At 38.7% G+C, this 23,071-nt stretch overlaps 1 protein-coding gene and 1 non-coding gene across 2 annotated transcripts in view; one reads left to right on the forward strand and one right to left on the reverse strand.

Moving 5' to 3' along the window:
• Positions 1-22,783, forward strand: part of C7H7orf57 (chromosome 7 C7orf57 homolog) — a 28,330-nt gene extending 5,547 nt beyond the window's left edge. Inside the window, exons 2-8 of the mRNA XM_049776296.1 lie at positions 6,249-6,434; positions 8,758-8,869; positions 12,052-12,208; positions 15,398-15,498; positions 17,845-18,056; positions 20,245-20,259; positions 22,622-22,783. Coding sequence (XP_049632253.1) covers positions 6,249-6,434; positions 8,758-8,869; positions 12,052-12,208; positions 15,398-15,498; positions 17,845-18,056; positions 20,245-20,259; positions 22,622-22,668 — 830 coding nt within the window. The 3' untranslated portion in view covers positions 22,669-22,783. The remainder of the gene's footprint in view (positions 1-6,248; positions 6,435-8,757; positions 8,870-12,051; positions 12,209-15,397; positions 15,499-17,844; positions 18,057-20,244; positions 20,260-22,621) is intronic.
• On the reverse strand, positions 1,179-1,311 carry LOC126014687 (small nucleolar RNA SNORA51). The gene has a single exon (XR_007497689.1). It is a non-coding gene; the product is annotated as a small nucleolar RNA SNORA51 (small nucleolar RNA).
• Positions 22,784-23,071: the final 288 nt, after the last annotated feature.

Raw genomic sequence — 23,071 nt, forward strand, 5'->3', positions numbered from 1 at the left:
GTTTCAGTCATGTAAAGAACACCCCCCTTCACCAGTGCAACATTCCCACCACCAATGTCCCAAGTGTCCCTCCTCCCACCCCTCCCCCACCTGTACTCTAGACAGGCTTTCTACTTCCCTCATTCATTCACATTGTTAAGATAGTTCTCAGTGTAGTTATTTCTATAACTGCATTCACCATTCATTGAGAAGAGCTTCATGTCATGAGCTGGACCTTTCAGCCCTCCTCCTCTTTTTTTGTCTCTGGGAATTATTGTAAAAATATCTTTTATTTTTCTTAAAACCCATAGATGAGTGAGACTATTCTGCGTCTATCTCTCTCCCTTTGACTTATTTACTTATTACTTATATTATTTATTATGCTTACTACACAGCATAATAGATTCCATGTACATCCATGTACATCCAGATATAGAAAAATTTTGTGGCTTCATCTCTCCTGATGGCTGCATAATATCCCATTGTGTATATGTACCACAGTTTCTTTAGCCATTCATTTGTTGAAGGGCATCTTGATTGTTTCCAGAGTCTGACTATTGTAAATAGTACTACAATGTACATTGATGTGAGGAAGGGATTTTTGTATTGTATTTTTGTATTCCTAGAGTATATCCCTAGGAGTGATATAGCTGGATCATATGGGAGCTCAATTTCCAATTTTTGGAGGAATCTCCATATTGCTTTCCATAAAGGTTGGACTAGACAGCATTCCCACCAGCAGTGAATAGGAGTTCCTTTCTCTCCACATCCCCGCCAGCACTGATTGTTCTCATTCTTTGTGATGTGTGCCAATCTCTGTGACATAAGATGGTACCTCATAGTTGTTTTGATTTGAATCTCCTTGATGATTAGTGATGTGGCTTATTAAGTTTCCCTTTCTTTGTTAATTTTGCTAATCGTTTTTCTATCTTCTTTATTTTTGTCAAAGAACCAACTCTTGCTTTTATTTATCTTTTGAATTAATTTTTGAATTTCCAATTCATTAATTTATATTTTAAACTGTATTATTTCCTTCCATCTGTCTATTTTTGGTTCATTTTGTTGATCTTTTTCCAATTTTTTAAGCTGTCAATTAATTATTTATGTAGGTCCCTCCTTCCTTCTTGATAAATGCTTGCAAAGCTATAAAACCTCCTCTTAGTACATCTTTAACTGTATCCCAGAAATCCTTTTTTTTTTTTGGTCCCCCAATTCACAATACAGACCAGGCAAAGGGCATGGGTTGAGGTGTATATGGAGTGCATTTACTGTACCTCCTCTTTCTATACAGTCAGTGTAAAGAACACAGCCTGTGGTAAGAATTAGGAGGCCTTTTCTTTTCTTTTTTCATTTATATTATATACATATATATACATATACATACAAAAAAAATCCTTCACCAGTGCAACATTCCCATGACCAATATCCCAAGTGTCCTTCCTTGGGGGGAGGAAGGACACTTGGGATATCGCAGAAATTCTGATAATTAGTGTCTTCATTCTCATTTGTTTCCAAGAATATTTTAATTTCCTCTTTGATTCCCTCTCTGACTCACTGGTTGTTCAATAATGAGCTGTTTAATTTCCAGCTGCTAAAGTTTTTTTCTCTGCGGCTATTTTCAATTTATGTCTAATTTCAGTGGATTGTGAGAATATAATTTTTATTCTCTTGATTTTATGGAGGTATCTTTTGTGGCCTAGCATGTGGTCTATCTTGAAGAACGTTCCACGTACATTGGAGAAAAATGTATATTCAGATTTTGGGGGATGGAGAGCCATATTATGTGTGTGTATGTGTATATATATTAGCTAGAGAACTCTCTTCCATTTGTTCTGTTAGAGCTATTATATTCTTGTTGGATTTTAGCCTGGTTGACCTATCAAAGGTGACCGGGCACTGTTGAAGTCTCCTACTATTATTGTATTGTTATTGATTTATTTCTTCAAATCTGTCAGCAATTGTGTTAAATATTGTGTTAAATATTCCCCCAATTGGGTCCATATATGTTTAGGAGTCTGATTTATTCCAGGTGCATATATTTTTTATTTATTAAAAAATGTCCCTTATAACCTCTTTAAGTCAAAAGTCTGTACCATCTGATCTAAGTATGGCCATTCTAACCTTTTAAATGATTTTTCTCTAACCTTTGACTCTAAGTGTATGTTTGCTCTGATTATTCAGATGTGTTTCTTGTAGGCAGCAAAATGTTGGATTCAACATTTTGATCCAGGACTGGAGCAATAGCATAGCAGGTAGGGCATTTGCCTTATCATGGCTGACTCACATTGGATCCCTGGAATCATATATGGTTCCTTGAGCCTGCCAAGAGTGTCTTTTGAGTGCAAAGCCAGGAGTAATCCTTGAGTACTACTGGGTGTAAATCCAAAACCAAAACCAAACAAAATCATTTTGATTTATTTTGCAACTCTGCATCTCTTAACTGGTGCATTTAGTCCATTGATATGGAGAAATATAATTGTCATGCAATTTATTGTTATCTTTTTGAAGGAAGTTGGTGTGTTTGTTGGGTCTATCTTGCCCTAAAGTAGACTTTTCAGTTCCTCTTTTAAGGCTGGCTTTAAGTCTCTAATGTACCTGAGCTGTTGTTTAAACATTAAGCTATTTATTCATTCTTCAAACCTGAATGTAAGTCTGGCTGTGTGAATTACTTTTGGCAAAGCATTCATTTCATTGAGTTTTTTCACTATATTCCACCACTGCCTTTGCGCATTGAGGGTTGCTTGTGACAAATCTGCTGTAAATCTTAAAGATACTCCTTTGTATATAATTTCATTTTTTGATCTTGCTGCCTTCAGTATTTTGTCCCTAACTGTGGTATTCATAGTTGTGACTAAGATGTGCCTTGGGGTATTTTTATTTAGATCTCTTTTAGTCGGTATTCTGTAGGCATGCAGGATTTGGTTGTATGTCCTTTTAAGCTCAGGAAGTTTCCCTGCATTGATGTTCTTGACTGTTGATGCTTCATGGTGATTTTCTCCTGTGTCTCGTGGACTCCAATGAGTCTTCTGTTGTTTCTCTTGAGTTTATCTCAGACTTCCATTTTCATCTGTTTACATTCTCAGAGGTTTTTTTTCCCCATTATTTGATCACTTGTTTTAAGGCTCATTTTTAACCTTCTCATATATGAAGTTGTTATGCATTTCATCTTCCAACTCACTGATTCTGTTCTCAGAAGCTGTTACTCTGCTAGTGAGGCTTTCCAGTGATGTTTGCATTTTGCCTAGCCAAATTTTTTCATCCTGATTTCGTATTTCTACTTCCATATCCTCTTGATTCTTATTTGGGGTTCATTTAATTCATTCCATGGATTCTTTGAGTTCTTTGAGCATCCTCCAAATTTCCTCTCTAAAGTCCTTCTCAGAGAGGCTATGTACAAGGCTGGTACTTGCTGGACCTTCAGAGCTAACATCTTCATTCTCTAAGCATTTTGGTGTTCTGTATTGTTTTCCCATTGTGTCTTTTATTGTGTGGTGTTTTCTGCGTGTTGTGCTGGTGCACATTGACTAGACAGGGGTAAGTGTGGCAAAGGAAAAGCTGTTTTCCTCTGTTTTTGTCCTTTTGGGCGTGTGGTGCTCACCTGATCTTGCTGCCACAGAGTGCTGTGCCTCCACCCAGTTTCTGTCCGTGGTGTATGTGCTCATCTGCATGTCACTCATTGGTCTGGCTACTGTGGAGGGAGCTGGGCCTCCACCCAGTTTTTGTCCTTTGGGGCATTTTGTGTGTGTGTGTGTGTGTGTGTGTGTGTGTGGTTACCTGCTTGTCACTCAAGGGGTTTGGCTGCTGCAGAGGGAGCTGGGCCTCCACCTAGTTTCTAATTGCTATTATTTAAATATTTAAAAAGATTTGTCTTTTAATTGAGGGAAGTCACACTGGTGGTGAAATTGGTGTTGGGACATTTAATGCCTGCAACAACTACTTGGTAAACCATGTTGGTATAATAAAACTTTTATTTTGGTTTGTTTTAGGCCACACCAGGTGGTACTCAGGTTTCTCCTGACTCTTTGCCAAGAAATTGCTCCTGGCAAGTTTGGGGAACCATATGGGATGCCAGGGGTCAAACCTAGGTTGGTTGCCTGGAAGGCAAATGCCCTACCCACTGTGCTATTGTTCACTTAGATTTGTCTTATTAAAGACAATAATTTTTGCATAGAGATGTGGTTCAGTAGCAGAGCATTTGCCTTGCATATGGATGCCCCAGAACCAGCACACCATGGTCTCCTGAGCATTGCTAAGTAGAAGCCTTGGGCACTGAGTCAGAAGTAGCTCCTGGAACTACTGCCTTTCTGCATTCCCTCAGTCATTCACCTTTATATATTTTTGTTTTTCTATTTGTGGGGAGTCCTCAAAGCTTATTTGGATAATATATTTGGTAGACAAATCAGTGATTTTTATGCAACAAGTCCACTTTCTTTTTATTTTTAATATTTATTTTAGATTTTAGGGCCACATCCAGTGGTGCTCAGGGGTTACTCCTGGATATGTGCTCAGAAATCTCTCCTGGCAGGCTCAGGGGACCGAGTGGGATTGAACCAGTGTCCATTCCGGGTTGGTCACGTGCAAGGCAAATGCTCTACCTCTTGTGCTATAGTTTTTGCCCCAAAAAGCACACTTTCATCTCAAGTAGAAATTGGATATTAAAACCTTCTCCATTTATTGCTTCTTGTATCCATTAGCTAAATGTCTATTGAATAAATGAATCTATTCAATACCCCTTTCTGTTATATTAGGAAAGAAAAGGAATTGACTTAATATATTTTAAAAGGTGTTAGTTCAAAATATGCAAGATAGATTGTGAGACTAGAGACCTAGAAAAGAGTTCACTGTCCAGGTTTAAGTCCAAAGGCCACCTAGACACTGGACTACTTCCTTCTCAGAGGACTTTATGTTCTTTAAATGATTAAATCCTACACATTAGGACAAGACAACCATCTTTTTTTTAAACTTACAATTTGTTTCTTTAAACGCCAGTTACATTTTAAAAATCCCATCACAGTCATATGTTGGATCATGTTTAACTAAATATCTACTTACCAGAGCTCAGCTAGAGTTATGCAAAATTTACCCATCTCCTTTTCCATCAGTGGAGTAATGTGTTAGACTCAGAAAGTCACAAATTTACAGCAGCATTTTCTGTGTACTCTTGAGTCACTTAGATCATAGTAGTTACTTTACCTTTTTCCCTCTGCTTTGCTTCCAGAGTTTTCAATCAGTTGTGATTTTTTAAAAAATATATGTGTATGATACTAATCAGTTGATCATGCAAAGTCACCTAAAACAGCAATAGTGCCAGTGCCTCTTGCTCTCTGTGGAGGTCACAGATAGATGCTGATAATTGCAAGACTTCTGCCTCCTCTTTTTGTTTGTACTGCAACTCTGCAGTTTCTTCTCCTTCCTTCATTTCATAGGTATCTACCCTGCAGATATTGCACACTCTTGTCTCTACCCACTATGTTGCAACTTCATGGGACTGAGTCAATGTTTTTAGAGAAGCAAAATTCAGCCACCTTACAAATATGCCTGGCTGTACTTCCAAGTCATTTTAGTAACCATTTTAGTAACTGTTTCCCTTCAGTTCTGATTTCTAGGAATGCCAAAGATGGCTTCAAATTTCAACAAAAAGGAAAAGTTATTGTGGAGATGTTTCTGCCTGAAGGTTGCTCTTCTCTGGGCATTATGGGAATATAGATGCTGTTTAAAAAAGTCGTTTCTGCTGGCACCTAATTCAGCAGCCTCCTGCGCTTGAAAAATTGATAGATATTTTCACAGTTCTCTGACAGAATTTATATTTCCGTTTTTGTAACGCACAGAGTTTATCAACTCCTGTCCAACATTAGGTCACATATTCCAAATCCTTGATAATCAGTTTTCTCTTTCTGATTTTTCAGGACAGTCAATTCACTAATATGCCCAGAATGAAGTTTAGTTCTAGTTTACTGAAGGATTGAAAGAAAAGAAAAAAGAGGAGGGAGAGGCTCTGTTTTTCCTACTCTGAAACAGCCTTAGCAGAGAAATCTATAGATCTGGGATCAGCTGCCACCATGCTAGCATTTTAATTTCTTGATCTTTAATTCTAAGATGAGTGGGGCTATTCTGTTGAAGAAGGTAATTTCACCCACATCAGTGTCCTAGTTTCTTCGCCCATGCTAAGATGCTATGGAAGCTGAGTCCGGCATAATTTTCAGAAAGTGAAACAAACTCACTCCAAACTATTCACGTACCAACTTGCTTCTTGGTTTCCTCTTTTTTAGACTGGTACTACCACCTTCCTGTGAAGCGGTCTGAGAAACCTGTGAATGCCCCACCAGCTTCCCAGATTCCAGGTCTGAGTCATCTTAGGGACACACCCAATGGACACCCGTTTGGGGCTCGGAGATATTGGATCAAAGAAACAGACTCCGAATATGTGAAACTGGCCAAGCAAGGTGGTCGACCTGGTAAGCACACACTGTGTTCGGTGTCTCTCCTTGTGGGAGGCAGTGCTAGGGATTGGTCAGCTTTCACTTCTCCCATATAAAAATAATACCTTAAAGATCCTTGAGTCTTTTCCTAAGGCATTTGGAAATTTACGTAATTTGTATAGTTGAGTTGTATTATTTTTAGGAATTTAATAAGTTAGACCGACTAGTCTTGAATTTATGATAATGTTTAGGATGTTTCTTCAAAGAAACACATTTACCTATTTTTATTTTCTAGTTACAGAGTCTCAGAAAAATTTTCACTTCTATAGTAAAGCTCATTTTACTGGCAGAGACTGGGGCAACTTCTTTCTTACTTTTTTTTTTTGGGGGGGTCACATCCGGCAGCGCTCAGGGGTCACTCCTGGCTCCACACTCAGAAATCGCTCCTGGCAGGCTCAGGGGGCCATATGGGATGCTGGGATTCGAACCACTGTTCTTCTGCATGCAAGGCAAATGCCTTACCTCCATGCTATGTCTCCTGCCTGGCAACTTCTTTCTTATGAAATGTTTTTGCTTCCTCTTGTTTAGTCTCATGCCCCCATCCTGTACATGACTGTCTTAAATAATGAGGACCATAAGTTAGTCTCAATGGGGTATTGTTTTTATCAATGGTATTTTATTTGATAATAATAATAAAATAACATTTTATTCAGCCAATTTTTCAATGGTTGAATCAAGAAAGTGTGGCTTAATTATGCCAATAGAAATTACTGACTAAAAGCTAAGGCATTGCATTTAAATAGCTGCTAACCTTTGTTGTCAGTGAAACACATATTTTCTACTTTTTATGGCTGTCTTTAATCCTAGAGATCTTCTGGGGTAATCAGAAGCAATAGGACAATATCTGGGCTTGAATGTTAAAATCCCCAAGTACCATGATGTTCTACACAGCCTGGATATGTGTCCATTCTCAATGTCACTAATGTAATTAATTCCATGTAATTAATTGTCATTTGCAAAACAGCTGGAAAAATATAAATTATATTGCAAATTGACTTCTTATTTGGGGGAAGTTGTTTTGGGTTTACACCTGGTCTATAGAGGTGTTCAGGGGACCATAAATTGTCAAAGATCACACCAGAATTTTCTGCATACAAAGCATATGTACTAGCTCTTTGAGCTATAGCCACAGCCCTGATTTTCTGATTTTAATCATTATACTGTAAAGATATCATAACTGTCTGTTGAAATCATTAAAAACATGTTTGCACCATGTTTCAAAACTTTCTCTCAGATAGAACTATAGTGATAATGTTGACATTATCAGAGAGAAAAAGCGAACATGATGAGAGGCCATAGTTGTTATTTAGTGATATCGCATGTGCCTTACATGCATGAATTCCTTAATTTGACCTTTGATACTGCATTGTATTAAATTGTAGATGATGGAAAGAGCTCAGTGGGCTAAAGATGACACTTTGCATTTAGGAGGCCCAAGTATGCTCTCTAGCACTCCAGATTCCCTCCCCTCCCCAACAGGTGAAACCCCTAAACATGAGGTAGCACTTAAATACTGCCAGATGTGGCCCATTAAACTAAAAAACAAATGTGGTGAAATGAAACGCTGCCAGTTGGTAAATCTAAGTCGACTATAATGAAATTTGTATTTTACTTGAAATTTCTTTCTAACCCTGAAATATTTTTATAATCAAAAGTTAAAAAAATTTAGTCTTTCATACTTTACTACCTATGGAAACCCAACTCATGATGACAAAGCTTTTAAAGACAGGGAGAAGCAGAACCAGAAAACATAGTTAGGTTGGGAACTCTCTGGAAAGAAACCCTGACTTCATCCCTCGGTTACTGAGTAACCTCTACTGAGTGAAATCCAGAAGGGGTGGCCCTTCTGGAATTGCTATTTGAGTGTGTGTGTGTGTGTGTGAGAATGCACATAGCCCTTCTGATCAGAGAACTGTTGATTGTCCTGGGCAATAAAGAAGTTGTGATGAGAACTGAGAGCAACTATTTCCATGCTTCCTGAGTGAGGAGTATCTCAGAGACCCTTCAGGGAGTGAGACTCCACCTAGGAAGAGGTGAATGTTATTATAAAGAGTTGGCAGTTCACTTTTTGGGGTGGGATAGGGGATACTCATCTTTGTTGAGCACCAGCAGGGCCACATTCTCAGCATGAAGACTGATAGCTTAAAGATATGAACTACCCAATTTTCTGTGAGCCTCAGGAGTCCAGAGAACTTCACAAGATGTATTCACAGTTCCCCTGTTAAACTGACTCTGCCTTGGAAGGCTCTGTCCTCTTGCAATAGGGTTTACTCATGGCTGTTTTCTTTCTGGCTTTGAGATCTGTTGAGACACTTTTCTGCCTCTGGGACAAGGAAGGCCTCTCCACTGGCCTACACCCTGCCAGACTGGTACATCCACCACAGCAAGCCACCTACAGCTGCTCAGCGACAGTGAGTATCACCAACCATCATGTTCTGGTTTGTTTTTCAGAGGACAAAAACAGTTGGATTTTAAATTTAAGTCTGCATTTATCCAATACTCTAAGTATGGCATTAGAGCTCCAGATAGAATAGTGACATGAGAACTCAGGGGAAAAGTAATGGGAATGTGCTGAGGAAGCAGTGCTAGTTGTTTAAGCACCAGAGTTTGGAAATATTAACATATCTGTCAACTTCAGCTGTAGATCTGACAGACGGAAATGTTACATCTTACAGATGAAAGTGTTCTCTATCAAAACTCTGGCCACTTTATCTTCTAGTAACAACAGCTTATTTCAGGGCCCCCTTTTCTTTGAAGAAAATAAATATAGTAAGTGTTCTGTTTCTATGATAGTTAATGATGTGAGCCATTGTTCCTTATGATAGTTGATGCGTTTAATAAATATTTGTGTTCCAGTGTACCTCAGGAACCATTCTGGGACTCAGAAGTCACATGAACAGACACTTGGAATCATTTTTTTCTGCTTTCTTGGAGATTAGGAAAGGCTTCTGTTTCCACTATGCCTCCCCACTATGTCAGGAAGGCTCTGCCCATTCTCACAACACAGACATATTTTCTAGAATATTTTCTCTCATATCTTTAGAACTGATTATCAGGGGTAATCCATGTTGCCTCTGATCTCAGAGTGCCTAGGAGAAAAAACCAGTTGGCAAGTGGAAGAGAAAGTCACACTGGGCCCAGGAGTTTGAGAACAGGGCTATTTGGGGGACTTGTGGTTCTATAGCTGTATCATATCCCAGACACAGGACTGAGAGGTTCCACATGCTGTGTGTTCATGTTGCTCCTTGAAACCAATTCAGGGCACACTGGTTCTAGGCCCTGGGCACTAGTGTGCACTGACTGTCCACCCTTGTCTCTACTCTTTGCCCACTGGTACCAATACCAAGACCTAGGTTGGGAGGCAGAGAAGAATGCTGTCCACTCTTCTCTGTATGGTCCTCAGTTCTACAAGCCTGGCTGATTTGGGGCTTCTTCTCGATTCTTGGAAGGAAACATGAGTACAAAAGTTCCACCTTGCCATCAGTAATACTTGGTGAGCTAAAAGAGAGTCCTGTCTGATGGTTTTTTGAATGGTTCCCTCCTCTTTTTTTTCCATCCTCCTCATATTGTCACAGATTTTTTTTTCCTGCCATGGAGAATCTGGGACATGACATAGAGGATGACTGGAAAAAGATAGACTTGCTGAGCTCTTCCTTAAATAAAGTGGGCAGGTATCCACTTTTCCATATTTGTATCCCAAGCTAGGCCTGCCTGAGGCTTTCCCCCTGTACACAGCAGTTTCCCCATCTCCAGAACTTCACTCTCAATTTCTCATCTCTGCTCCCTGACCTCTACAAGTCTGACCTCCGGGTTCTTCTGTTGCTTTTTCTGGCCCCTTTTCTGGCCACTCCCACCCAAAGGAGCTACCACCCACTCTTCTGATTATTTTGCCCTGTGATGTAATGCTAGACATTTCTATCTCCCCTCCAATCTACCTTGCTTCCTCTCATTTTCTTTCTTTTCTCCTTTCACTCCCTTCTCTTATGCTCCTCTCCATTTTTCATTTGTCCTTCCCCTCTCTGTCCCACTTTATTCTTTCTTTCTTCCTTCCCTTCCTTCCTTCTTCCCTCTACTTTCTATGCTCCTACTTTTGGCAATGCAACAACTTCTTTATTCCCACTGTTTTCCATGCTCCAAATCCAATCGACATTAGCTGTTTTATGAAAATGAAATTCTGTCCCTCTCCATTTGCATTTGATCAATCACCTTCCTCCTACTTCTAGACCTCAAACTGGCCTCAGCATGCTCAGCAGTAAGGCCACCTGACAGGACTATATTTGCCAGTGTGCTTGTGAGAAAACTTGCTGCTCCCTAGGTTGAGCTTGTTTCCAGTATCTGGGAGTTCAGTTGGGCTGGAAACAGGAAAACTGCTGAAAAGTTCATTTCTTTGCAAGATATTTTTTATAAAGAGTGATAGAGGGGTAAAGATTTTTTTTATGAATACCTATTTAGAGAGTTGTCAGAGGAGCAATAGTGAGAAGTGTGTTCAAGAGAGAATGCAGGCTTCTCCACAGTTAAAAATAGATAAGCAGAGAGAGAGAGAAAGAGAGAGGCAAGCAAGCAAGTGAGATATTTTCTTTTTTTTTTTTTTTTTTTTTGTTTTGGTTTTTGGGTCACACCTGGCAGTGCTCAGGGGTTATTCCTGGCTCCAGGCTCAGAAATTGCTCCTGGCAGGCACAGGGGACCATATGGGGCGCCGGGATTCGAACCGATGACCTCCTGCATGAAAGGCAAATGCCTTACCTCCATGCTATCTCTCCGGCCCCAACAAGTGAGATATTTTCAAGGGAGAATATAGAAAAAAATCACCGCTGAAAGTTTATAGAGATATTTTCAAGGGAGAACATACAAAAAAAATCACTGCTGAAAGTTTATAGTGCCACTAAAGAGAACTGTTATGTATAAAACCCTATCAGCAATGGTACTATCAACCACAGGACAAAAATTTATCAAAATGAAAAATTCCTATTGAAAGATTGGTGAGTAGGAGGTGATTGCTAAGAGGGGAGGTCCTTGGTGGAGGGACATGAATATTGGTGAAGAGGACAATGTTTAAACAGTGTATGTCTAAAACCCTATCATAAAAAACTTGGTAATTTCACAATGACTAAATTAAAAAAATAGAAACAGAAGACTATTATTATATCAAATACTCTTTCATGAAAATAATTTAATGTGAAGTGATGTAATGTAGGACATTACATTAGGATATACTGAAGCCTATTAAATCATTTGAAATGTCAACTCTTTTCCATGAATTAATGATCATGTGATTGTTTTGACATTGATAGGAGCCTTATTCTGTTTAGAGACAAAGTAGATGATATAACAGAAATTTTTTTTAAAAAGCATTTACAATTTACCATCATAAATGGGGATGCTAAATTCTGAATTAAGCTCCTGACTCTGGGATACAGGTCATGGAGAAGGCCAGTGTTTTCCTCCAGCTGAGCAGGAGATGGTTCCACTGGGGTCCTCAGGAGCTGATGTTTTAAGAGGAGGAAGGATAATGAGAGACTGAACATCAGAGATTGACCAGACTGAAAAAAAGAGGCTGAACATCAGGTTGAAACCGTTACATCTCTTTCTTCAGAATTCCTACCGTCTCTATGCCGGATTACATGGTTTATGAAGAGTTTAACCCTGCTGAGTCCAATGGTAGTAACTATGAGTCCAAAAGAGGTCCCTTCGACTTTGACATGAAGACGGTTTGGCAACGAGAGGCTGATGAGCTTGAGGAGAAAAAAAAGGTGATGGGAGCCATCATAGGTGTCTGCAATGGTTTGTGCTTGCTCCCTGATTAAGCAAAGTAATTGCCAGCTGGCGGTAGGTGTCCCATTTTTCTGCCTATATCTTGAACTTGGAACTACTGAAGAGCAAGGAGTCAAGATAAAAATGTTTTCTCTGTTTTTAATTACTTGTAAAGTAATTTATACTTTTTTTTAGCTTCAATTTTACTGAACTTCAGATGCTTTCTAGAAGAGAACTAGCAAGACGCTTTTCTTATCTAGCATATATAAAAGGTTATTTTATAGTTATTATCCTACTTCTGAACACTTGCAGTCTATTTAAATACTTAAGTTATAATTTGGCAAAGATACTATTTGTATTGATAATTAAAAAAGACAATATTGTTCCATAAAAGTAAGGGCAATAAAAAAAAGAAAGAGAGAGAGAGAAAAAGAATGAGAGAAAATGTATCTCTCATTGTTGAAGAGAATGAGATTTGGAATATTGTATAACTGAAATTCAACTATTAGCAACATTTTTTTTTTTGGTGGGGTGGAAATCACACTTAGCAATGCTTAGGAATCACTCCTGAATGGTTCAGGGGATCATATGAAATGCTGGGGATTGAACCTGGGTCAGCTGCATACTAGGCAAGCACTCTATCCACTGCTCTAGACCCAACTATTAACTTTTATTTAAGTTTTGGGAGCACACCGGCAGCACTCAGGGGTTACTCTTGGGTTTGCACTCAGAAATTGCTCTTGGCAGACTCGGGGAACCATATGGTATGCCGTGGATTGAACCCGGGTCTATCCCGAGTTGTGCAAGGCAAATGCTCTACTGCTGTGCTACCTCTGTGACCCTATCAACCACTTTTAAACTCTGCACCACACAGTAATTTAATTTTAAAAAAGCTCTGTATCTGGTCTGACAGAGCTAAAGGCTCCAAAGTAGAAGTCTGGTTAAGTCACTTTGATTCAACTAAGCAACTGGAACTCAAATGCTATCTCTAATCGATTACTTTAAAGAGTTTGTGATGTCTGGTTTTGAAGATCTTCACAAAATGCACCTGTAAATCCACCACATTGACTTGAGATCCCTGATTATGGGATTGGTGAAAAGGCTACATTTCTATTAAAATTAATGGTGCTGTTGATCATGAGTAAAAGTCTAGAATGGTCTCCATCTGACAGATGTGTGCCCCACACTTGTGCTGGTTGGCGCAGCTTTGCCTGGCTTCTGGGACTCACATATCAATGATCTTGTTTGTATGAAACCCCAACCATGTCTGGATTGGGAAAACATAAGTAGTTGAACACCGCATAGAATTATCAATCGCTGGTAATAGAAAGTGTGTGTTTTTTTTTTAAGACAGTCTCACTCTAGCATGCTTTCCTTTTGGTGGATCATTTGTACTGTTAGTGAAACAAACTAATTTTAAGGATCACTGAGTTATATTGACATGACTGAAGAAGCAGCTACAGTAATATGTGAAACTTTAGCTACAACTAGAACGCATAACTGGACAGTCTTTCACCTGAGAGGTTTGTACCATGACCGCTAAGAGGGCTCACTGATGAAAGCTCTGCATTTTTGTGTTTCTTCTTGCTGGAAGGGTGTTGTGACATATACTCTGGTGCTCAGGGTCTTTCTATAGTTCTAAGTTCAGGAGTGATGCCTGACAGTGTTTAAGATACCATATTTTGTTCCAGACATTGAACTATAGTAGACCACATGAGACAAACCCCTTACCCCTGTATTCTCTCTCAAGCTCCCCAAGACTTTATTCTTGGACTATTTATGTTTGGATGTGTTAAGGAGGTAGGAAGAAAAGAGATTTTATTTTAAAATGTGATATATTAACATTTAAGTGAAAGATACTTGGAATGACTACAGTCCAATCACCATACGGGGAGGGGTCAGGAGAGCCCAAAGGCATTTAAATCACCATTTTGGTATGCTACTCATTGAGAAGCATCTATTGTGTAGAAGGGTTTGGTGGGTGGCCGTGGTAGTAGTCTTTCTAAAATTATTTCTTCCTGTAACTCCAAGGATCTTTGCCACATTTATTTAAAGCAGTGACTTTACAGTGAAAACATGTCATAACATTGGCTGGGAATTTCGTGGCTGGTTAATGTAAAGTGAAGCCACAGAGTAGGAGGAGATAGCATGCCACCTACCATGTTGGTGACAGTGAAATGCATGTCTGGGAGGTCAGGAATGATGAAAATTAGTCTGAGCACAGGCTGTACAGACAGCGAAGTCCTTCTGGCTTCAATAAAGCTGGTGTTCTGTTATATTGGTAGTGTGTTGCTTAGCTTATGGTGCTGGGGACTACCAGGGATAATACTGAACTATATCCCTTTGAACTTACATGCAAGGCATGCTCTAACCCTTTGAATAATGTCCCCAGCCCATGGTTTTTATGGCTTTCTGAAATTCATTGCCAAGAGGTTATCTGCCTGCCTACTTTATTCTGAAGAGCACTCATTCCCAAAACTCCTCCCGACAACGAGTTCTTCTGTCCCTTTCCATTGACGTTAGAGAGGATTACGAAGTGAATCTCATTATTTGTTCTGAATTGCCACCTTTTCTTTTTTCTTTCTATAAATGCTTATAGTGACTATTTTTTTCTGTTTTTCTATGTCAATTTTTTAAAAGATGGATTTTATAGACCTTTTATTGAACATTATATATTCTTTTCTTTTTCTTTTTTTTTTTTGCTTCTTGGTTTTTGGGCCACACCCATATTCCTGGCTCTGTGCTCAGAAATTGCTCCTGGCAGACTCAGGGGACCATTTAGGATGCTGGGGATCAAACCTGGGTCTGTCCTGGATTGGCAGCATGCAAGGTAAACACCCTACCGCTGTGCTATCACTCTGACCCCTAAGAACACTGTACATTCTAACAGATCCATGTTACATAAGCACCAGTTTCCCCTCCCCACAATTTCAATTTCTAAACTTCTTTGTTATCATCCCCTCCTCTAATTCACGGAGGTATCAGTTTTCCTTTCAGATTCACCCATTCACAGGAGAGTCCCCTTTCTTTGAAGGCTTCTAGATTCTAGTAGCTTCCCATCTCTTTAGGACAATGCTGCAAGACCAGTCCTGTATGGTTTGTGCTTTTTGCTACCATTTATACTTATTGTTCTTTTTTGGCACCCAAACTGCTACCTATCACCAAATTTTGTGTGTTTCTTTGCATAGGTAAAACTGCCAGCCATTAACTCGAAGAATCCGAGCAAAGTGGGGACCCCACTTGGCCCGAAAGACTCTGCATCTGCAGGAAGACTTTCCTTTCCTCCCATGTAAGTGACTGAGTAGATCCCAGATCGCCTGAATTGGGTGTGGTTATGATTCTACATGCCAAAGCCATGCTGGCTGTGACACAATATGACAGTGAAGGTAGTGTCAACTTTAGACTCATGATACTATTTCCCAGCAACACATTTTGGAAATGTGACTTTGATGTTGTAATGTGTTGCCTAGCCCACAAAGCATACTGGTCTAGGCTTATATACCTAACTCCTTCTGGTATCTGCAATCTTTTTTCCTTCAGGTTCATTCCACACACCCCTTCCCCATAGGACTATATTCTTCTCCATCCAGCTGTTCACTGCACACCAGTCTGTAACATACTTGCTGACAACTTCCAATATTCTTTCCTCACAAAAACTCTTTGATCAACAACCTTCCTATTTTAGGCCATTTGTTCTTGTCCAAGAGTATTGCTGAGTCTTTAGATTTTATGTTTCTGAGTGCTGGGCTCTGGTGTGACTGAATACTTACCTCTGCATCAATCTTTGACGTGTAGTGCAAGACCGCTGACATTACTATTTGGGTTTGGGTTTTCATTTTTCTTGCCTTTTCTCTAAATCCTAGTTTGGTGCTGGAATTAATACCATTAATGGTCTGATTATTCTAATAACTTATGCTCTGATGGAGAGTAAAACAGCCCACTATATACATAGTGTGACAAATACCATGAGAACACAGCTCAAACTGGAAGAAAATAAAAATACCATGCAAACAGAAAATTCACATCTATGCTGAGAAAGAGCAAGCAAGAGAGAGCACATGTGTCCCGAAAAAAAAAAAAAAAAAAAAAGAATACCCTTGATGGATGGAAAAAAATACCCTTGATGAGCTTGAGGGATAGCACAGTGGTAGGGCATTTGCTTTACATGCAACAACCCAGGTTGGACCCGGGTTTGATCCTGGCATCCCCTGAGCCTGCCAGGAACAATTTCTGAGCACAGAGTTAGGAGTAACCCTGAGTGCCACCACTGGGTGTGACCCAAAAAGCAAGCAAACAAACACATAAAAACAAACAAACAAAAAATACCCTTGCATCTGGAACACATAATTTGTATGGGGGAGCCCAGATTTGATCCTTGAGACCAGATCTTTGATCTTTGAGTGACCCACAAACACTAAGCCAGCCAAGAGTATCACCCAAACACAACTGGGTATGTCTCCAGCCCTGAAAAAAGAAAAAAAAAAGAGAGAATAATAATAATAATAGAGATAATTTAAAAATTGATCTGTGAGACTGAGAACAGGAAATAAGCTTGTTTGCTATCTATATAAGTACCCTTTATCCTCCCTATTTGGTTTGTTTTGGAGTTACACCCGAAGCCCTCAGGTATTATTCCTGCTACTATGCTCACAAATCACTCTAGGCAGGCTCAGGGGACCATATGGGATGCCAATTTCTGAACCTGGGTTGACCACTTGCAAGGCAAATGCCCTATCAACTGTGCTATCACTCCTGCACCATACTTGTTTCTTTTTAATGTGGGTTGTGAATAGAAGATATAAGTCACAGGGATGAATGACAGTTGTAGAGTAGTTCTGTGTGATAGAAAACAAATATTACTAGTCTTTAACATAGAACAGAAGGAGTGGAGTTAAAAAATTATAGTCTGTGATATCCATCACTCTTTTGGGGGTTGGAAGGGCATTTTCTAAAATTGACCTTGAGAAATGATCAAATAATTTTTCTAATTGGATATCATTCAAAGAACATTATTATTATTTATTTGTGAACTGAAATAAGTATGCTTTAAACATATATAATGGTTGTTTGAAAAAGGAGAGAGAGGTAAATTTCAATGTTTTATATTTTTTTAAGGATGATTATATAATTTTATCCTTTTTTCTTTCTGGTTTTGGGGATCTACCCAAGAATGCTTGGAAAATATACCCAACTACACTAACTACAACCAGCTGAGTTATCAGGGGCATTTTTTCGTTTGTTTGATTTTGTACCATACTCAGTGGTACTGAGAGTTTACTTCTGACTCTGCCCTCAGGAACCACTCCTGGCAGGTTTGGGGGACCATATTTGGTGCTGGCTATTGAACTTGGGTTGGCTGCATGAAAGCCAAGTGCTCTGCCCACTGTACTATCACTCCAGCCTCTTCTCAAGGCTTATTGCTTTTTTCCCCCTGTGTTATTTTTTTCTAAAAGTTCTCAGTGGAGTGGTGCTGCAGATAGGATCTAGGCAAAGCCTAAACTCAGCCCTTTGAGCAGTCTTTCTATATTTTATTTATTATTTAATTTATTATCATAGTGTAATGTGTTTTATAGAAATTTTGTGGCCTATCACTCACCTCTGAACTTCAATTTGATAACATTTTTCTCTTTTTGAGGCCTGGTCAAAAACACAGCTCACCTACCAACTTTTCCAAACTTATTAGCAATGGTTATAAGGATGAATGGTTGCAGCAACAATCTGGTTCAGTGAAGCAGACCTCACAGGCATCCAGAGCATCATCTCAGTCCACACAGGACCCCAATGAACACCCTGATGAAGAGCCAACCACAGATTCACAGGTTCCTGAAGGCTCTGAGAAAGACCAAGGTAAAGGCATCCAACAGTCCATTCCTCCTGGAGGCTTTTGTTCATCGTGATATACTGTTGACTTTTCCAATAATGAGTTATCTAAATGCGTAATCCAAAAACCATGCCAAAATAAAGAACTGGGGTTTCATATACATAGGAAGATTAAACGTGTTTTTCCCTTTTCTTTATTCAGATGAAGAGGAAAGTCGTTGATTTTTTAATGGCTTCATCTTTTTAAATTAAAGTTGTCATAAAATATAATGCTTCTTGATATACTAAAATGATATAGAAAATTATGACAATTTTAAGTCCCTGGGTTGCAAATGATTCTACCTTTTGATTTTCTACCATACTAACTTAAGATCCTCCTCAGAGATAGCTCCAGAAAATGGCCTTCTTTATATTATTTTTAAAGAGATCTTAAAATCCTCTGGCCAAAGTGATAGCACAGTGTGGAGGACTTTTGCCTGGCATGTGGCCAATCTGGGTTCTATCTCTGGATCCCATATGGTCCCCTAAACCTACCAGAAGTAATTTCCGAGTGCAGAGCCAGGAGTAACCCCAGAGTGCCACTGAGTGTGGCCCAAAAACTAAACCAAAAACATTAAAAATAAAAACAAAAAAATAAAAAGATCTTACAATCCAAAAGAAAATGATTTCATTTTGGCATTTCTTAAAATGTGTTATAGAATTTTTCCTTGTTAATGGTTTTCCTGTGTTCCAGTGTATTAGTTTTTATTTTTATGTTCAAAAGTGTGAGTCAGGGAGCTGGAGCAGTAGCACAGCGGTAGGGTGTTTGCCTTGTGTGCTGCTGACCTAAGTGGACCGCTGTTCGATCCCCTGGCATTCAGTATGGTCCCCCAAGCCAGGAGCCAGGAGTAACCCTTGAAAATCACCAGGTGTGGCTCAAAAACAAATGAACAAAACAAAACAAAAGAATGAGTCAGAATAGCAGTTTAATTAACCGTATATTAGTTTTGTTTTTGTTTTGTTTTGTTTTGGTTTGGTTTTTGGGCCACACCCGGCGGCGCTCAGGGGCTACTACTGGCTGTCTGCTCAGAAATAGCTCCTGGCAGGCACGGGGGACCATATGGGACATCGGGATTCGAACCAACCACCTTTGGTCCTGGATCGGCTGCTTGCAAGGCAAACGCCGCTGTGCTATCTCTCCGGGCCCCATATATTAGTTTTGAAAGCTGAGTGTTATGTTTAATTTATATGATTCAAGTCCTTTATTTCCAATTAATTAATTTTTAAGTCACCAGAACCTATAAAGCCATTCATAATTGAGTTTCAGGCATGCAGTGTTCTGCTAGCAAACCCATCACCAGTGTCAACTTCTTTCCAAGAGTCCTCAGTTTCCCCACCAGTCTCTATGGCAAGCACTTAAGAAAATGTAGGCACTGTGGTTTACAATGCTATTACTGATAGAGACTCTCGATAGTCAGACATCACAGTGCAGTTATATCAACATAATGCAGTTATATTCTGAGGCATGTCCTGTTAGGTGAGTTTGCTGTGTAAACATTCCAGTTACACAAATGACAAATGCTATTTTTCCCATTGGCTAGGTACACAGCCTTTGTATACGTGTTCCCTAGTTGACAAAAATGCTATTAAGAGGTGCTTGACTGCACTGACCTTTGGACAGCTAATTTTATTTTTACTCTGAGGTTCTATTTCTTTGATTAAAGAGGAATTAAACATGTTATAACTCTTTATGCATCTGTGCTATTTTATGTGATTGTTTTGGAAGCAGCATATATGCTTATATATATATATATATTTTTTTTTGGCTGCTTCTAAGTGCAAGTGTGAATACAATGGGGAAGTACTGGTATAGATTAGTCGATAGCCCTTTGGCTAGGTAATAATAAGTTTATAATAACTTACGTTATTGAACAGTGAACTTTATTTGAGGGGAGAGGTTGAACCACACAGAGCAACTTTTAGCTCTGTGCTCAAGTGTTATTTCCAGTACTGCTCAGGGGACCATGTCACATATAGGGAGAAAGCACTTTAATCCATCCTACTTCTCTGGTCCTAACTTTTAAAAATTTGATTATGAGTTGTGTTCTCTGAGTTTTTATTTTGTAACATAGCCTTAATTTACGTAATTTTAAGTAATAATGAAAAAGTACTGAATCTTTTAGTATTTTATATGTTTCATTCGGCTGAATGAGAATGTGCTTGTGCTTTATTACAGAGTCTCCTCCTCCAAGTGAGTATCCATAAGGAAACTAAACTGCCTCCAAACAGAAAAACTGCCTGCATTAAAAAAAAATGGGACAAATTTCTTCGATCTGAAGCCAAAGCCTTTTTGTAGTCTTTCACATCTCTTTCCAAAATGCATATGTTCTGACTTCAAAAGTTGGTTCTAACTTACACTTACAAAAAAAATCAAGGTTCTAGAATTACAATTTTTGGCTTGAATAAGGGCTAGTAACATTGTAACATGGTAACAAATAAAAAAGATTCTATTTTTTTATGTATTAAACATGAAAAGGTATGTATAAGGAATTTTAGTTTATGGTAATACATTTTATTTTATTTTATGGTTTTATTTTTTAGTTTATGGTTCAGAGATATTCATTTATTATATCCCAATTGCTTAAGTCCTAAGATTTAACTAATAGAACAGAAAAATGAAAAGGAGTGTAGGTTTGTAACCAAGGTGTTTAAATAAAATATTATTAAAATTAATTAAGGCAGTAAAAAAATAAAATAGTAGCAAGACCTGTTTAACATTGGAAGAGCATTGTAACTTTTCCAGATTAGTAGAAAACTAAGTAGTAAGCTTTAGCATGTAGGGGAGAAGCAGCATTTGATGTGTGGACCTGGTTTTTCTCATTTCTCTCTGGAGTTGGAACATCCCTGAGAAAGTTTCTAGCTTCCTAATTTCACCAACTCCAAGTTCAGGGCCTGGCCCCATGTACTCTTCCTTACTATTTATATTTCTTCTCTTGGGCTTTCTGACTTTTTTTAACTTAAGGAACTGTAAAAACCAATCCAGACTATGTCTTTTCCTTCTGCCTTTTCAAGAATTTCCACTTTGGAAAACATTTGAGAAATGCTGAGAACTTGAAAAATGCTGAAAACACTATAACTTTTGTACCTCATCAAAGTTTATCAAGATTTTTTCCCTCCTTGAGACACAGTTTTTACTTCTTTGTTTTTTCCATACTAAAACTTTTTCTGCCATTTCTAATGTCTTTTGCATGTTCCGAAACTGTTTTTGGATGACTTTACCATATTGTACTTTGAGTCAATATTAATGAACATACAAAGAACTTGGTACATCCAAGAGTCCTCTTGGTTCCTAAGAAATGTAAAAACATATTAAACTCAGTCTGTTTATGCACAGACAAAGCTCAAGTTATTAATTATCTCAGTAATTAAAGTCAATAGGTTTCTTATCCTGTGCAAGAAAATTCTTGACTTTATATATCATCACTGGGGACTCTGCTCTTTTCTATGAGGGTTTGGGTGGCTTATGCATATGAGTAAGATTTTGTAAATGTAAATTTTATGTAAGATTGTGCAAATGTAAATTTTATGTAGACTTTGGAAATAATACTTATAAGTTATAGCTTACTTTTATTTTTGTTTGTTTGGTGACAGTGGTGATATCTGGGAACTAGTGGTTGGAGGGTCAGCCCCAGGATTGCTTCAGGAACTATACTGTGTTCGGATTAGACCTAGATCGTGAGAAGCATCTGCTCCAGCCTGCTTTTTGATCTACTTTCCAGCTCAATATATATTTTTCTTAATTTTTTTTTAATTTGACAGTCTAAGGATGTCCAAATGTATACACTTTTAGTTATAAAATAAATCCCAGGCCTGTAATGTACAAAAGTGAAAGGTATTATAATTGATACTATATTATGTATTTGAATATTGCTAAAAGAGCACATTTTAAAAGTTCTCACTGCAGGCCAGAGAGATAGAACAGTGGGTAAGGTGCTTGCCTTTCGCATTGTTGACCTGGATTTGATCGCCAGGGCCGCATACAGTTCTCTGAGCACTGCCAAGAGTGACCCTTGAGCATGGAGTGAGGATTGAGGCCCAAGCACTGTCTGGTGTGGCTTCAAACACACACACACACACACACACACACACACACACACACACACACACACACAAAGTTCTCATCACAAGAAAAAAACATAGCTGTGGTTGTGGGTATTAATTATATTCATTGTCATCGCACAATATATACAAACATCAAAGTATTGTGAAAACAATCTTATCTGAGAATTAAACCTCAATTAAGAAAATAGATATAGGGCCCAGAGAGATAGCACAGCCGCGTTTGCCTTGCAAGCAGCCAATCCAGGACCAAAGGTGGTTGGTTCGAATCCAGGTGTCCCATATGGTCCCCCATGTCTGCAGGAGCTATTTCTGAGCAGACAGCCAGTAGTAACCCCTAAGTACAGCCGGGTGTGCCCCCCCCCCAAAAAAAAAGAAAAGAAAATAGATATAGTCAATGAATTATATACATATTTCATTTCTTATTTTTAATTGATCAAAATAGCTTCTTTATGCCTTTAATTGTATACTCATGCATTTTCTTTGCATTGCAGGTCAAGCAAATCTTTCATCTGCATCAACACCAGCAGAGCTCAAATAAACTTCAATTAAATCTACATTTAGGATCATTTTCTAATGGCTAAATATGATCTGACTTACTGCAGTTGTATATGGCTCATATTTTATTAACACTGATTATTATGGATTTATCTTGTAGAAAATTTGGCACCTTTTTTTGCATAGATGGTACAAAAGTTGGGTTTTGATCTTCTGCGTTTTTTGTTTTGTTTTATTTTTATTTTAGGCCACAACATCTGGCAGTGTTCCTAGTTCTAAACTCAGAATCGCTCCTGGCTGAGATCAGGGGACCTCATATGGGTTGCCAGTGATGGAACCTGGGTTGGCCATGTGCAAGACAAGTGCCTCACCTGCTGTATACTATTGCTCTGGTTCAATATTTTGCATTTCTTTGGGAAATTAAGTATATGGTCACTGGAATTGCA

The sequence above is a fragment of the Suncus etruscus genome, chromosome 7 (assembly GCF_024139225.1).
Source record: "Suncus etruscus isolate mSunEtr1 chromosome 7, mSunEtr1.pri.cur, whole genome shotgun sequence".
Lineage (NCBI taxonomy): Eukaryota > Metazoa > Chordata > Mammalia > Eulipotyphla > Soricidae > Suncus > Suncus etruscus.